Source organism: Pezoporus flaviventris, unplaced genomic scaffold (genome assembly GCF_033815535.1).
Source record: "Pezoporus flaviventris isolate CSIRO_AGI_PZ_B2104156 unplaced genomic scaffold, CSIRO_AGI_Pfla_v1 ptg000131l, whole genome shotgun sequence".
Lineage (NCBI taxonomy): Eukaryota > Metazoa > Chordata > Aves > Psittaciformes > Psittacidae > Pezoporus > Pezoporus flaviventris.
This window is the reverse complement of record NW_026892679.1, coordinates 2,198,853-2,214,639: the sequence shown is the minus strand read 5'-3', so window position 1 is coordinate 2,214,639 and position 15,787 is coordinate 2,198,853. Positions and strand designations below refer to the sequence as shown.

General features: G+C 39.4%; 1 protein-coding gene across 1 annotated transcript in view; it reads left to right on the top strand.

Moving 5' to 3' along the window:
- Window positions 1–15,787, top strand: part of MSH3 (mutS homolog 3) — a 125,894-nt gene that overhangs the window by 51,629 nt on the left and 58,478 nt on the right. Inside the window, 1 exon segment of the mRNA XM_061478756.1 lies at window positions 11,543–11,675. Within this exon segment, the coding sequence (XP_061334740.1) occupies window positions 11,543–11,675 (133 nt within the window).

Here is a 15,787-nt window from a genome sequence, read left to right as displayed (position 1 = left end):
CATCATAAGCATTTACATCCTTAATGTATTTTACTTATTCTAAAGTAACTATGAATGTTATCTGTGTATACAGTGTATTGCATATGAAAGTATTTCTTTTCATTAGTTCTTAAATGTGATGATGGGGTGGTCATTTTTGTATTTTGAGGTATGCTTTATTTATGAATGCTTTATTTTGTAATACAGTTGTGCTTTTTTTACTTGTTTGTCTTGAAACGGACTCCATCTTCCCTGATTTTCCTTAGCAGATTTTATTGAAGTGTTGTGCTTGAATATGTAATAAATAACAGTATTGAGTCCATGGACTGTTTGTTGCCTGCATTTTAAGATTTTGTATCTGTTCCTTTGTGCATTCCCTCAACATTGTCAGTGTGCAATCTATTCAGTTGTCATTTTTTTCACTTCAGTTACAGCATACAGAAAATTCCTCTCTTTTGTTTACCTTAAATAGTTTGTCCATCTGTTTTACTTTTGTAAATGTATTAAACAGTTTTACATTTTTATTAATTTTTAACAGTTTTGAATAGTGAGATATACCAATATTTTAGCTGTTGGTAATTTACAAATGTTTCTAGAGAAGCATTTTTATTTTCCTTGACCAGAGGTAATACAATTTAGGTTACAGCACCATACTTCTGAATAATTGTTGCTTAATTTTCTTATTAGCCTTTTTGTAAGGATCTTTTCCCAGTAGTGTTAGAAAAACACGTAACTATTTTTTCCCTCCTATTTTGTCAATTTAGAACATTAGAGACCTTTTTCATTTGTAGGAGCCTACTGGTTAGACTGTTTAAAGTTGCAGTTTCTGACAGGGATTTAAGAAATCTATTTCAGTATGCCTTTTTAAAAAAAAAAAAATCTTTCTGATAATAGCTTTTATATATCATACCCACTTCAAAAAGGCTTTTGATGTAACCATCCTAAATAGTATTAGGCTTTATGGAAGTTAATTATGTACCTGGTGTTCACTTTAAAAGCATATTTATAGATTTTCTGGGCCACTTTACAAGAATAAATTGAAATAAATTGGTTTATTTCTTTTTCTGCCCTTGAGGGTGCCTTGTGGCCTTTGGGGAATTGTTTGTGAAGTTATCAGCTGGGAGAGCAGGCTCTGGTCTGGCATGGTGGCAGCACAGAGGATGGGGACCTAAGAAATTGTGCCTTAATCTGTTTTTCTCCCAGATGATCAGATATCTGATGCAACAGCTGAAATACCATTCAACAATCAAATAGACAAACTTCCTATCTAGACGCTGAGGATAGAAAACTGCTTGCATGGGGACTTCAACCTTTCCTTCTTAACCAGTAAATTTAGTTTAAATTCTCCAATGCCTCCAGCTTTACAAGGTTGCAGGTTTGGTTTCTTGTCTTTCTCCTCTGCTCTTTGCTACTTCTAGAGACTGATAAATGTTCCCTTTTTCAGCCTTCTTAGTATGAAAGTAGGTTTGATGGTTGGAGATGACAGGAGTCCTCAGATAAACCTAGAATGCTATTTTGTTTCTATGTATTTCTCCATTTCTGAATCCTGATCTGTAATTTCACATACTTGGTGCATCAGACATTCAGCAGTATTGTTCCAATAATGCACACAAGTGCACTTAGAGAACATTCTGTAATTGTAATTCACCTGTGCCTCCTGGATTGACATTTTTAGAGGAAGTAAGATTTCTGTACTGCATCTTTTGCAGTCAGTGGGTAGGTGCAGTTTTCTTGCTGTATCAAAAATGAGAGGGTGTGATTATTGCTTTGTGCCTGATAGTTGAAAATCACTTGGGATGATAAGTGAATTTCCAGTGGAAAAAACATACAGTAGGTTGAATAAAGGTAGAATGTGTACAGGGAGCTCATTTGGACAAACTTGGAGATAACCATTAGATCATCAGTGATGTAATACATTCAGAGAATTTTAAGCATTAGACATTTGCAATTTTGAGGTAAAAAAAAAAGGCTTAACCAAGAAAGGTGCAATGTCCTTGCTTGTTCAGTACAAAGATAATGAGATAAGAATGTATGAGTCATCAAGAACTGAGCATTTTAGGAAGAATCAGGAAACGTATTGGTTTTTGTAGGAGTTAATATCTTCATGGATCACAGAAGTGTTATCTTGCCTTGCCTATCTGCCTTTGAAATGTAAGTTCTGTGCGGTGCCTTTCTTGCCTAACTTACATGAGGGAAGCAGAAAGAAAAGGAAAGCAGGGGGAGGAAGAGCAGGGAGTGAGCGAGTGGCTGTGTGGTTCTGAGTTGCTGGCTGGGCTTAAACCGCGACACAATGCTGCTTGCCCAGTCTGGAGTCTAAACAGAGTAGGCAGTTCTAGAATGAATATTGCATCTGTTGCCTCATTCAGTGTTAGTGCCTGTGCCTTGCTCAGCTGTTGATTCTTGCACAGTTTTGCAAGAAAATTGTTTCCTTATTACCAAGCAAACACATTGCTCGACCTTGTCAAGGTGGCTAAATTAAACAAAATGGTCAAAACTGGAAAAGAGAGACAAATAGCACAATTATTATTTGGCAGCTGAAGTTGCAAAGCCTCTGTCCGTCATATTTGAAAAGTCGTAGCAGTCAAGTGAAGATAACAACAACAGGAAAAAGGGAAATACAATTCCCATTTTTCAAGGAGGGAAAAGGCAAACACCCAGGAAACTACAGACCAGTCAGTCTCTCCTCTGTGCCTGGCAGGATCTTGGAGCAGATTCTCCTGGAAACCATGCGAAGGCACATGAATAACAGGTGTTTAGTGGCAGCAAGAATGGCTTCACTAAGGGCAAATCATGCCTGACCAGTTTGGTTGCCTTCTATGATAGGGCCACCATGGAACTGATGGACAGGAGCAGAGCAGCTGACATTGTCTGCATGGGCATGTGCAAAATGTTTGACACTGTCCTGCACAACATCCTTGTCTCTAAACTGGAGAGACATACATTTGATGGGTGGACCACTTGATTGATAAAGAACTGGCTGGATGACCTTGTGGTCAAAGGCTCAAAGTCCAACTGGAAATGGGTAACGAGTGGTGTCCCTCAGGGTTCGGTGTTGAGGCTGATCCTGTTCCACATAATTGTCAGCGACATGAACAGTTGGATTGTTGCACTTTCAGCAAGTTTACTGATGACACCAATCTGTGTGGTCCAGTTGACATGCTGGAGGGGATCCAGAGGGACCTTGACACACTTGAGATGTGGCCACTGCCAACCTCATGGAGTTCAACAAAGCAAGTGCAGGGTCCTACACCTGGTTTGAGACAATCTCAGGCACAGCTACAGGCTGGGCGGAGAAGAGATTCAGAGCAGCCCTGCGGAGAAGGACTTGGGGACCTTGATTGATGAGAAACTGAACATGAGCCAGCTTCAGTGTGTGCTTGCAGCCCCAGAAAGCCAACCATATCCTGGGCTGCATCAAAAGGAGCGTGACCGGCCGGTCAAAGGAGGTGATCCTGCCCCTCTACTCTGCTCTTGTGAGACCTCACCTGGAGTATTGTGTGCAGTTCTGGTGTCCTCAACATAAAAAGGCCATGGAACTGTTGGAGCAAGTCCAGAGGAGGGCCACGAGGATGATCAGGGGAATGGAGCACCTCCTGTATGAAGACACCTCCCGTATGGGGCTGTTCAGCCTGGAGAAGAGAAGGCTGCGTGGAGACTTCATAGCAGCCTTCCAGTATCTGAAGGAGGCCTACAAGGATGCTAGATAGGGAGCCTTCATCAGGGACTGTAGTAGTAGGCAAGGGTTTTAAACTTAAACAGGGGAAGTTCAGGTTAGATATAAGGAAGAAGTTCTTTACTGTGAGGGTAGTGAGGCACTGGAACAGGTTGCCCAAAGAAGTGGTAAATGCTCCATCCCTGGTGGTGTTCAAGTCCAGGTTGGACACGGCTTGGAGCAACCTGGCCTAGTTGAAGGTGTCCCTGTCTGTGGTAGGGGATTGGAACCAGATGATCTAAGGTCCTTTCCAGCCCAGTCCATTCTGTGATTATATGGAGGTTTATTACTTCCATATTAGATCATGCTGTAAAGGTAGTAAAGCGGTCTCCATGTACTTAAATGTATAACTTGGATAATTAATGATGTATGTATCATACTGAGCAATTTATAGCCACTGTAGGGGAATATGTGTAGAATTCCGTTCCTGTGAAGAGAACTCTGTGGCCTGTATGTATAGAAAGTATTGCGCAAGGGATTACCCCCCCCCCTTCCCCCCCCCCCCCCCCCAGTATATTTCTGGAGAGGTATAACATCTTTTAAATGCCAGTGGGTGGGCATCATGAAGTGTCATTTCTAGTACTGTAGCCAGGGAGAAGGTAGAGACTTTGTTATCTAAGTGGAAGATAACCTGGAAAATGCTGATGCTTGCCTTTGTTGCAGAAGCGCTTATTTTATCAGTTAGAAGAGTATCTAGTGCAAAATCTTAAAATCTTGGGGGTGGGAGAGTAGAAGACGGCTCCAGGAAGAACAGTCTTCAATACCTAAAGGAGGGCTACAGGAAAACTGAAGAGGGGCTTTTGACAAAGGCCTAGAGGGACACAACAAGGGGGAATGGTTTTAACCTGACAGAGATGAAATGGGATCTTAGAAAGTTCTTCCCTGTGAGGGTGGTGAGGCCCTGTCACAGGTTGCCCAGGGAAGCTGTGGCTGCCCCATCTCTGGCAGCATTCAAGGCCAGGTTGGACAGGGCTTGAACCAACTTGGCCTAGTGGAAGGTGTCCCTGCCTATGGCAGGGGACTGAAACTGGATGGTCTCTAAGTTCCCTCCAAACCAAACCACTCCTTAATTCTGTGAGTTCATGGTTCTATGACGTTGTTCATGTTCTTGTTTCCAAGGCATGCTGTTTGCCACAAGTGACTTCAGTGTTTCTTGCCTGCATTTATTTGTAGTCACTTTGTACTAATTTGATCTTTTTCTAGTTAAAGCTAATGTTCAAATCTCAATGAAGGAGAAAAATTGTATGTATTGAGAGAGGTGACAAAAAACATTTTAACCTTTGATTGGCAGGGTAGAAAAATGGAATTTTTAATTACTCCTCAAAAATAGGATTTCCATTTTTTTTCCCCTGTGATTCTAGTAGTCTTTTTGCCCCGTTTCTTCCAGTTCTGGGTGAGGTGGTGCTTTTATTAAGGCTGAACAAATGTCTTGTAGGATAGTATTAATAGTTACTGTTAGTCTGAATATGCTTTGCCTGGAAAGAGCATAGGATGACCGTAGCTTTAATTTAGCAAACTCAAAACTGCACAATCCAGAACTGCAGACAGTTCCTTATTTACCACCAAAGAAGGGAAAGAGTATAAATTGGTATTACTAATGCAGTAGACTTTCATTTGGAGGATATATACTGTAGAACTGGGAAGAAGGGCCCGTTACAGTGATGATGGAAACATATGTTTCCTAATACAAAAATAGCTTGTTCTAAATCATCTCACTCTGAATGTATTGAGTGCCCTTTCATTTATACATGTATACACAAACTACTGTCCTAAAGTATTTCAAGTTTGATTTTGTCCTTGTTCCCATAATCAAGATATCTGGGCAGTAAAACAAACTACCTAGGGCTCTTTAAAGAAACCCATTTGAAGCCACATTTGGTACCATCAGCATGCAGAGCAGGATTAGTATCTTCTATTGCAGCAGTGATTTAGGAATAAAATCCATCCATTCCTACAGCAGAATTCCATGGGCTAGTTTTCCTCCTAAGAATAAAGATTTTATAGCATCAGTGCCAATATAAAATGCACAAATGCAGGTTACAGCATAAGCCTGAGATCTCAAAATTGTTGTAGTAAAGAAAAGATTGCAGCATCATCACATGTACTTATTTACTGTTGTTGTTGGGTATGTGTTGGTACCACTGAATGCTCGTATCTCCGTATAAATGTAGTAATCAAGCATTCATTCATGTCGGCTAAAGTAGCTAACAGTTCCACAACTGCACAAATAGCCAGAATATATTGTGTGTGAACATAGACAAAAGTGATTGATTACCATTTGTGTATTTTATACATTCTTATAACAGATGTGAAGGCAAAGTTTATGGTATTTTTATATTGCTGTGCAGTATTTGAGATCCGTTCAGGAATATTGTCTTCTTGTGGCTGCATGTTTATTTAGGGGAATGTTGGATCTCTCTGAAGAGGTATGAATGGTGAGTTTTGACAGTAAATTCTTCTGTTTCTCCTGAATGTAAAAAACCTAGGGAAACAGATCTGGAAGGATGTTAATTTTTTTTTTTTTTTGATTTTTTTTTTTTTAGGTATCACTTAAATTGCACCATAGTAATTATGTTATAATTACCCTTGTTTGCACATTTTCTTTGTTGCTTATGCATAGAATTGCAGCAGTCACAGCACAATTTAACAATTCTGGATTTATCCCATAAAGTTAGCCAGTCTAACTTGGCCACATAAGTGAAAAAAACACTGGGTATTTTTGTTTGCCTGTTCTTTAAAAAGACATATATAGTTTACTGATTACATAGTGCTAATTCTACCATGGCTTTGGGTTTTGATGGCATTAATTGCTGGTTATGAAAGAGTGGTCTAAAGCAGGATACACTGCACGGTCTTTAAATTAATTATCTCATTTAATGTCTTTGTTTGTAAACTGTGTTCTGAAGGAAGGTCAAGAAAAAGGCAAAATATAAGTGCAAAAAAATATAAAGCAGCAGAAATCAGAATAGCCTTCAGTTTGTCCTGTGTTTGAAATCAGACAGTTACCAGAGGCGAGCATGAGAACAAGGTGGCTGGGTAATACTACCTCCCCGGGGCATTCTCCCAGCTTCCAACAATTTGCAGTTTAGAGACTTTGTCAGTCACAATAGTATCTTGAATCTTCCCAATGTTTCTTAAAAATGGTAGGTAGGCAGGAGGCTGCTAGGCTTTGGTCTAGATGCTATAGTTCAAGGAAAGCAACCTTTGTTATTTTGTATCCTTCAGTGTATTTTTTCAGCTGTTGAATTCTTGTGACTGGTAGCTTTACATACTTCTCTGTTATTAGATTAAGTGATTTCTGATAAATTCGTATTTACTCACCTTGTATAAAAATTGAACCTTATATTACTGAAAATTTTATGTGGTTTTTATGCAGCAGTTTACATTTAACAATTTCAGTCTGCTTTAGATTGTATGATATGTTACCACATCTAAAAATGTTAGGTTTGCTTCCCTGTATGAGGGATCAGCAGGTCTGCTAGCACCCTAGCAACAAGAAGTCCTGTTTAGATTGTTAAGATGTTCAGATGTTAATTCAGTTGCAGTGCAGCCTTCTGCTTTGTCAAAATAATTTTTAGTTCAGGATTCAGATATTTCTCTGTTTGCTAGTTTTCTCTGTTGTTCACATATCTGGCAGCAGAATAATACAGGGGAGTATCTCATGATTTAATTTCAAGTAGTTCATTTACATGACTAGAATAAAAAAAAATCTGCAGTTAGAATTTGTTATGTTTAAGTGCATTGCAAAATGATTTTAGTATTAATGATGCTATTCTTGGATGGAGAGTATGGCAGAAATATGCATATTGCTTTTAGTTAACTGACTTACATTACATTATTTCACAGAAGATTGTTTGGAAAATTGAATAAAGCTCAGGTTGCTGACATGGTTTATACAGATGGGAAAGAATAGGCTAATACTGCGCCTAAATAGAATATGAAGTAGTAGCCAGTTTATAAAATGTGAGACAGTTTCTTAGCGTAAGCTGTTGAGTTTCTTTATAATGCTGGTTTCAAATTTTTTAGTGGTGGAATTTTTTTCCAGATCATGCAGAGATTAGAAACCCCAAACTGTACATCAAATCTGCTGAATAACTGTGCAGTGCAGAACAAATTTGAAGTGGTTTAAAAGTGGTCTGAGTAATATATTGATGCTCAACAAAATTTTTATTAGCTTACATATAAATATTTAAAGTTCAAAAGCATAGTCTCAAATTAATCATCTGGCTGTTTTTATAATTTCCATATCCTTCCTTCCTCATGCACATAGGATTTTGCATAATTCACTGTTTTTTCAGCTTTTGAAATAGGAATCCCTTTATGTTTTGCTTACAGGTGGAAAAAAATAGGTCATTTGAGGCTGGATGCTATTTTCCTGACTTTCTTATTTGTAGGATTAAAGAAGAAAAACTGTATGGATGCTTAGTTTTAGATTACTGGAACTACAGTAACATAGCCATATATGAGGATGATTAAAGTGCAGATTAAGCTTTGAAGGGGGGAGAATTTTTAATATCTGCATCTACTTTACATATTATTGGCTCTTTTCAATTGGCCACATAGTTACAATCATCCTGTTTAAGTGGCAGTGTTCTGGAACAGAATTTTGCTGCTTACACATGCTTTTTATAATAAAAATACAGATTATTTTCTTCTTTAAGGTATATGTGTTCATAATTCAGCAGTTCAGTACTCCTTCAGGCAGAGGAGTGTTCCAGGGTGTCAAGTACAGTGAATTTTAATAATCCTCCGTGAAAATATAATTGTGGGTGATGATATTGACCTTTCAGATTTTCAATGTCTCTGTTTGCTTATTTCAAAGCTATGTACTTGGGTTATTTTATTACTTTGTCACTGGTATTAATGCTTCTCAGCTTCCATTATCCAGCTGTAGTGCGCAGCGCCTTGCTGACTGATGTAAAAAGCTTAAACCTCTGTTGTCTTGAATATACTATGTGGATGCCAACAGCTTGGTCTTCAGTTGTGTAGTTGCATAACTTCTCATAACCCTACCAGTCTACACCAGATACATGATTGTGTCTCTTAAGGATCCGATTTAAAGCTTGGATGTGTTCCGTGTTGAAAACAAGAACCACTCTGTAGGTCTGAGTAGTTGTGCTGGTGGTAGCTGCTGTCTGTTGCTGTTGCTTGCAGGTTGCTTGGCTGTGCAGAACAGGATTAATGTTTAATTCGGTGCTTTTGGAGTTGCTGGAGGAGTGGAACAGTGGTAAGGGAGAAGAAGTTGTTTTTGTGACCTGCAGTAGGGCTGTGAAGCAGAGCCTACAAAGTCTGACATTTCTGTTTTCCTCAGGGCTGGGAAAAAAGCAGGCTTTTAGGATAGTGGAATATTTTGGGTGCTATGGTGTGATCATAGAGACTGCTGTCAAGTTCAGAGATAACAGAGTGAATTCCCAAGTTGCCTGGGATCAAGACAGCAGAGTCTGTTATCAGTTTGTATAACTGTGGAGGAATTCATCTACCTGTGCTTCAGGTAGATGGTGGCAGATGGGGCACTGGAAATCCTGGTCTTGTACAGCAGGGAATGAGTTATGTGTCATTTGTGGCAGATGAGGGGATGGTTTTACTGTTCTAGTAGAAGGCAGTGTGTCACTGAACAAAATCCTGGCACTTAAATGCCATTAGATTGATGTGTATGTGAGCTTACATCCCATCGTGGTGTTCTTCTTTTCACATGCAGCATAATAGAATTTCAAGGACTGTTAGATTTAGCTGTCTTCAGGGCCAGAGGCCTCTGACTGCCAATCTGTTGTAATGTCTGCAACCTGTCGAGCTGCCTTATTTCATGGATTTCCTCATGGATAGCATTTTTAGCAACTACAGTGGCAAGTGGCAGTGCAGTTTGGCAATAAAAGCCATGGGCAAGACAGGCAGTCTTCCCTGAAATCTTACATTTTGATTGCATCCTTACTTCTCATCCCTCTGTGCTGGCTGAGCTCTAAGCATCTTGCTGGTCTGGGAGAAAGACGTGGGCAGGGCTCTATTTGTCTTGCACATACTCAGCTGGTATATGAAGTGTTGGTATTGAAAGACTGCTTTCTTCTTTACCTGCAAGGGTGGACAGACTCAGACATAGCAGTGTGGGGGTTTTTGAACTTTCTTGTCTCAGGAGGAGAACGTTATGATAAGCGTTAGTTGTCATTCTGGGAGAAAACACAAGGATTTTAAATAAGCACTGGGAAGTCTTGAGGATTTGTGAGACTATATACCACATCTGGCATCAAAGAACCTTTACCTAGATCACAGTCAGTTATATCTCATTGTATTACACATGACAACATGTTCAAAATTAAATGAAACTTGCCCATAGCAGGGAAGTTTAGGATCATCTGCCTATGAAGTTGGATGATAACTTGTTTTGTGTTCAGAATGTCCTCTGAGCATATGGTATCAGCAAAAACTACACTGAAAGGAGACCAAAAACCTGCCCCATCCCTCGCAGTGTTCAAGGCCAGGTTGGATGGGGCTTGGAGAAACCTTATCTAGTGGAAAGTATCCCTGCCTGTGACAGGGGGTTGGAACTGGATGAGCTTTAAGGTCCTTTCTAACCCAGACCAGTCTGTGATTCTGCATTTCAGATTCAGCCCTATTTGCCAGAAGCTTTCTGGATTACAGCAAAACCCTTCCAGTGCACTGGTACTCATAGAGTGTGCCCAGCAGCACATTGCTGGGGGGACTGTGGAGTAATATGTAATCTGGAACAATTTTTTTTTTTGCTGTGAAATCTGAGCAAATCTTAGCACAGCCTTCATCCAGTTGATTCTATTTTGTAGTGCACAGTTACTTCAGAGATAAAGCCTGAATGTGGAAAAGCTACGTTCAGAGGAATCATGCTGTTTAGCTTTGACACATCTCTTTCACTGCTGTCTTACAGTGAGCTAGAAGGAAATGGACACTGTTTCCTTTGTGTTGCATGCACTGAATTTTGGTTCACTAACTCCCAAAGGTAAATTCCTTATTTGTATGTTTTGGCTACAGCCATGTACCCTTTATCTCAGTGTTCTACTATAAGGCAGTATTGAGGTAGTTTGGTTGCATAAAAAGTAAAAACGGAGTTTCCCTTAGCTCTGCTTTTTACAGTCAGTTCATGGGTGTATTGGAAGCTGTAGCTGTGCCATTAGCAGCAATGTAGATTGGGGTGAACCTTGGCCGTATGTTGCTCATTTTAAAGTTATTTTCTGACAGTGGCTGTAAAAACATAATTGTAAGGAAGGTGCAGATAACGGTAGAATTGTTTCTTCACATAAAAAATACTACCTTATTGATCGACTTAATCCCTGAAATATGGAGGTTAATGGTACAGGGAGAGGAACCCAACATTCATTCTGATTCATGCAATTACAAATTGCTGGTCTGGATCAAAAATAGCCAAAATGGTAACCAGCATCTATACCATGTTGGAGTAGATTATGCTATGTAGAGTTCAAATGTAAATTCCCCCAGGTACTTGTCTGCAGGTTTAGGATTGACTGTTCAGGATTCAGTGTTTCTCATATAATGTACCGCCGGAAGAACATGTAGATATGTATTTGGCTGGTTTGAACGTAGAGAGGGGATAATGAGTTTATATCCAGCTTTTTGCTTGCATCTCCAGTGAAAGCCCAAGATTGTTTACATCTCTCAGTTCTTCTAAATTCTTCTACTTAGTTATTCATGAGAATGTGGCCTTAGTCAAAGTTAAAAAAAAAAAAAAAAAAATCCAAGCAAAGAGGAAAAAAGCCCCAAGAAACCAAGAAAAGCAAACAAGTCAAAGGAAGAAGCTCATGAGGTATATGCCTTTCCCTCAGAAAAACACAAGTTTTATTTATTGATCTTACAATTGTTCTTTTACAGTGAAATTAATGCCCGTCTTGATGCTGTGTCTGAAATTCTGCTGTCAGAATCCAGTGTGTTTGGTCAGATTCGAAATCTTCTTTGTAAACTGCCAGATATAGAAAGAGGCCTCTGCAGTGTTTTTCACAAAAAGGTATATCCATAATTAACCTAATATATTATTTCCCAAATGGTGTCGTTCTTTCTTAATGTATTATAGTTTTTGCATGTTTGTTTATATATATTTTCTTCTCAGCAAGACTGAGGATGACCTAAGAAAAGGATGTGAGTTCATAAAAATTACTTTTGCCATATGGGGGAGCCTTATTTTATTTGTTAATCAGTGATATGCTGATGGAAGAAATGCCTGAGTAGGGTTCAGGAATACATAAACTGTATTGCTAATGCTAAGAGGAAATACGTCTCTGGTATTTGTGATTTAGTGGCTGGGTTCAGTGAGATGGGATGATGCAATACGTCCTTGTGCCATAAGTTATTTCCCTTTAAAACAAACCACTGCATTCTATATGCTTATCTAAAATCACGCTCAGGGTCCTGAAGGTTCAATCCGCCATGTCTTCTCTGGTTCTGGTGCTTTCTTTATTCTTGAATAATGTATCCAAGCAGGTTGTTCCTTTATCTTCACTGCTTAAAGGTGGTCAATATTATCTGGTACAGTCCGCTCCACTTCTCCTGTAGAGGATCTCCTGAAAAATTCTTAACATAAACCCAGTCTCTGGATCTAAAAGGGTAATCCATGCCTCTCACTCTTGTCCTTGGTATTCTCTTATTTTTTCTAATTGTTTTCCCAGATTGACCAGAAATTTTAGGAGATAAACTTCTCCCACTTCCAGAAGACTTTCTCCTTTAAACTGGGACTGATATGGTCTTCCATATAAAATTTTTACATAGGATAGCCTCTGGTACTCTGGTTTTCTTTGGCCAATGGTTAGCAAAAGAAAGAGTCCTTTAAATCCAAGACGGCAAATCATTTTTGATTCGATTTAGTCAATACGGATTAGCTATTACTGGATATCCTCTACAAATCTGTTGATTCCTGAGATCTTGAACCAATCTGCAACTTTTCTTTACTGGCTAGATAGGAGTATTATATTCCAATTCACATTCTATTAAGAATTTATATTTTAAAATTTATTAATGATTTTTTAATTCCCTTTCCTGCAATTTTAGGGGCTATTGTATTATTCTAATTGGGCAGGCCCCCCTTTTTCTACTTTAACAGGTAAAGCATTTTTCGCTTTACCTGGCACTTCAGATATCTGTATTCCCAGATATACCTGGATTAAGGATTTCTTCTATTTCAGGGAGGTCCTCCTGTTTGCTTTTTCTGTTGAATTAAAGATAAACTCAAAACTGCAGTTAATTAATTTTTAACTCTTTAATTCCATTTGCCTTCTTTAAATGTTGCTTCTTGTCCTAATAAGGATTTTGAAGAATTTAGTATGCATAAAAATTTTATGCATTCTTATTTGTTTTTCCAATTTGTGCCTCTTTTTGCCTTTTTTTGTTTGTTTTGTTTTGGATTTTTTCTTTTATTTTCCTTGGTGTCCAGTAGCTCCCACATCTGTAACAAATTCTTTTCCCTCTGAATTAACGCCGAATAAGTTGCTCCTGTATCTACTAAAATTCCACTTTATTTCCTCTGGTCTCTAGTTTTAATTTAACCAGTGGATCTACTAGGGTAGATTCCCCAGGTCCCTTGTCAGTCTAGTTTCAATTCAGCCACCGGAGTCACTCCATGGCACTCTCCCCCCAGGGCGGTCTCACTTCCAACGTCCAAAACTCTCCACAGCACACACACACCCATCCGGTCCCATAGGAGAAGAGCCCACTTCCCCCACCTTTGTCCGACATTCCTCCTTCACCAGTTTCAAAACATTCAACAGCCCCTCAGTCTCGTCTATCAACATGTCTGTTCCCACTTGTTTGCCTGCCCCAGCACTCATCCCGTGCTCAAACACAGGAGCTGCGCGAGCTCCCCTCCTTTCCCCCTTAGTTTTCTTTTTTTTTTTTTCCTTCTCGCGGCTGCTCACCCTGCTCTGCAGGGGTTACAGATGCCTGCCTCTGCAACAGCACTTCTGGTTTAATGTGAATGTGCTGCTTGTTGCCATGACAATCTCCTCCTCCTTATCAATATCTGATAGGACAGATATAGAGGATGCTCCTCTCAGAGGTATCTGTGATATATAATTTTTCTATTTATTTTCCTGATTATTGTTTTTTAACTTTTAAACATCATTCCCCCAATATCACAGGCTGAACAACATCTCTCCAGCTTAGCTTTCTGGTTTTCTCTGTCCTTTTTCAAAGCCAAAATTAGGTTTTTCACTTTAAGAAACCAGCCAGAGTGGCAGACAGAATGTGAAATTAACATAGCTCTGCCAGATCCCTATCTGTATATAGTACTCCATCCCATTTTCTGGCCACCTCAAAACCAACATTAATTGTAACAATGTATTATAATTCAAAGTTCCATTTTAGGCCATTTCTCCTGATCACAGAATTGTAGAATTAACCGGGTTGGAAAAGACCTTTAAGATCATCAAGTCCAACCATTACCCCAGGACTGCCAAAACCACCACTCAGCCATGTCATTAAAGGCCTCATCTCAATGTTTTTTGAACACTTCCAGGGACACATGTTCCACCACTTCCCTGGGCCACCTGTTCCAATGCTTGATCACCTTTTGGTGAAGAAATTTTTCCTAATACCCAGACTAAGCCTCCCCATGTGGTGATTTTTTTTTTTTTTTTTAATCTCTCTCCTACAATTCAACCATTTTCATTGCTTTACATGTACACACTGTCATAAAGGATCCTCTGCCTTAGGCATCAAACATCTTTAAAGAACTGCTATCAAACCCTAACACATGACAGACAGAAGGAGGAATCCAAGTCAGGGAAAATTCCGTATCAAATTGGAAAAATGCTTAGCAGTCTCCAGAGCAATCCAAGTCTGGAAAGGCAAATCAAGCACATGTAGATGATGGTCATGGGAAAGAGTCATTTCATTGACACACTGTTCTCTTTCCATATCATTCCTGAATGTCTTACGGGTTTTTTACGGATAAGCATATAATAAATAGGGAGGGGGCTAATACCTGTCCTCTGGTACTCAACTTCAGAGACTTCACACCAAAATCCCAATTAATACTTTCCCAATCTCATAAACAATCACAAGCTTGGCAATTAATTTTTCAAAAGTAAGCTTTTTACAGTCACAATATTTTTACAGATAGGAACATCACAGTCTTCATAAAAAGATATACCTGCACACAAGACCTGATATTCCATACGTATGCATCAAGTACTCAACTTTATCCAGAGAAGTTTCCTGTCAAATTTTACAAGTTAAAAATAACGGGTGTACATCATGCAAAATTACAGCAGTGGAGAATTTTAACTTTTAAGTTGGCAACAGTCTAACTAAAAACAGACATTGGTTACAATATTTTATCAACGTTTTCTTGTTTACGGAACCCCCAGAAGACCCTCCCAGTTCTTTCCAATGTGCCAAAATGTAACCCAGTGGGCTTTTCTTCAGAATTCCCTTATTTTGACCGGCTCCTATTTCAAACACTCTTTTACAAATCTATAGCTTCTCTTTCCTAGTGCTCTGCAAATGCACTTAAAAATATGAGAGCACCTACACACAAGTTTTATGATATTCTCAGGGGTTCAGTAAAATAATATCTCTGGGTTCTGCAGATCAGTTCCCTTGTTGTTAGATCATAGTTTCAGTTCCAGCAGAATTTACACTGTCCTAGTATCCACAGCAGGTTCCACTGTTCAGAAGTTACTATGCACCCATATGTGAGGCTACAAGCCTCTGGTACTGAGTGTAAAGTCCAGATCTCAAGAATAGGACTACAGATATTAGAGATTATACTTCTCTTATACAGCCACTGGGGCGCAGAGAGGGAACTCATCTTAAACCCCCATTAGCCACAGTTTACTTTTGTCTACTTCTCCCCCACCGCTTAAACACTAATCTTTAACACTAACGACAGACATACACACACACAAAGCACTTAGGCACAACACAAAACAAAGACGCTTCGTCCATCTCCCGCCGCTCTCCTCGCGGAGAACACGGAACCGCGGATCAGGACTCCACACTCGCTTCGTAGCTAAGCTACGTCTCAGTCACACAGAAACCCAAACACACATGGGATCCCACACACTCACACTGTGGTTCCGCCTTACCCTTCTCCTGCTTAGCGGAGACCTGGTGGGTTCGCCTACC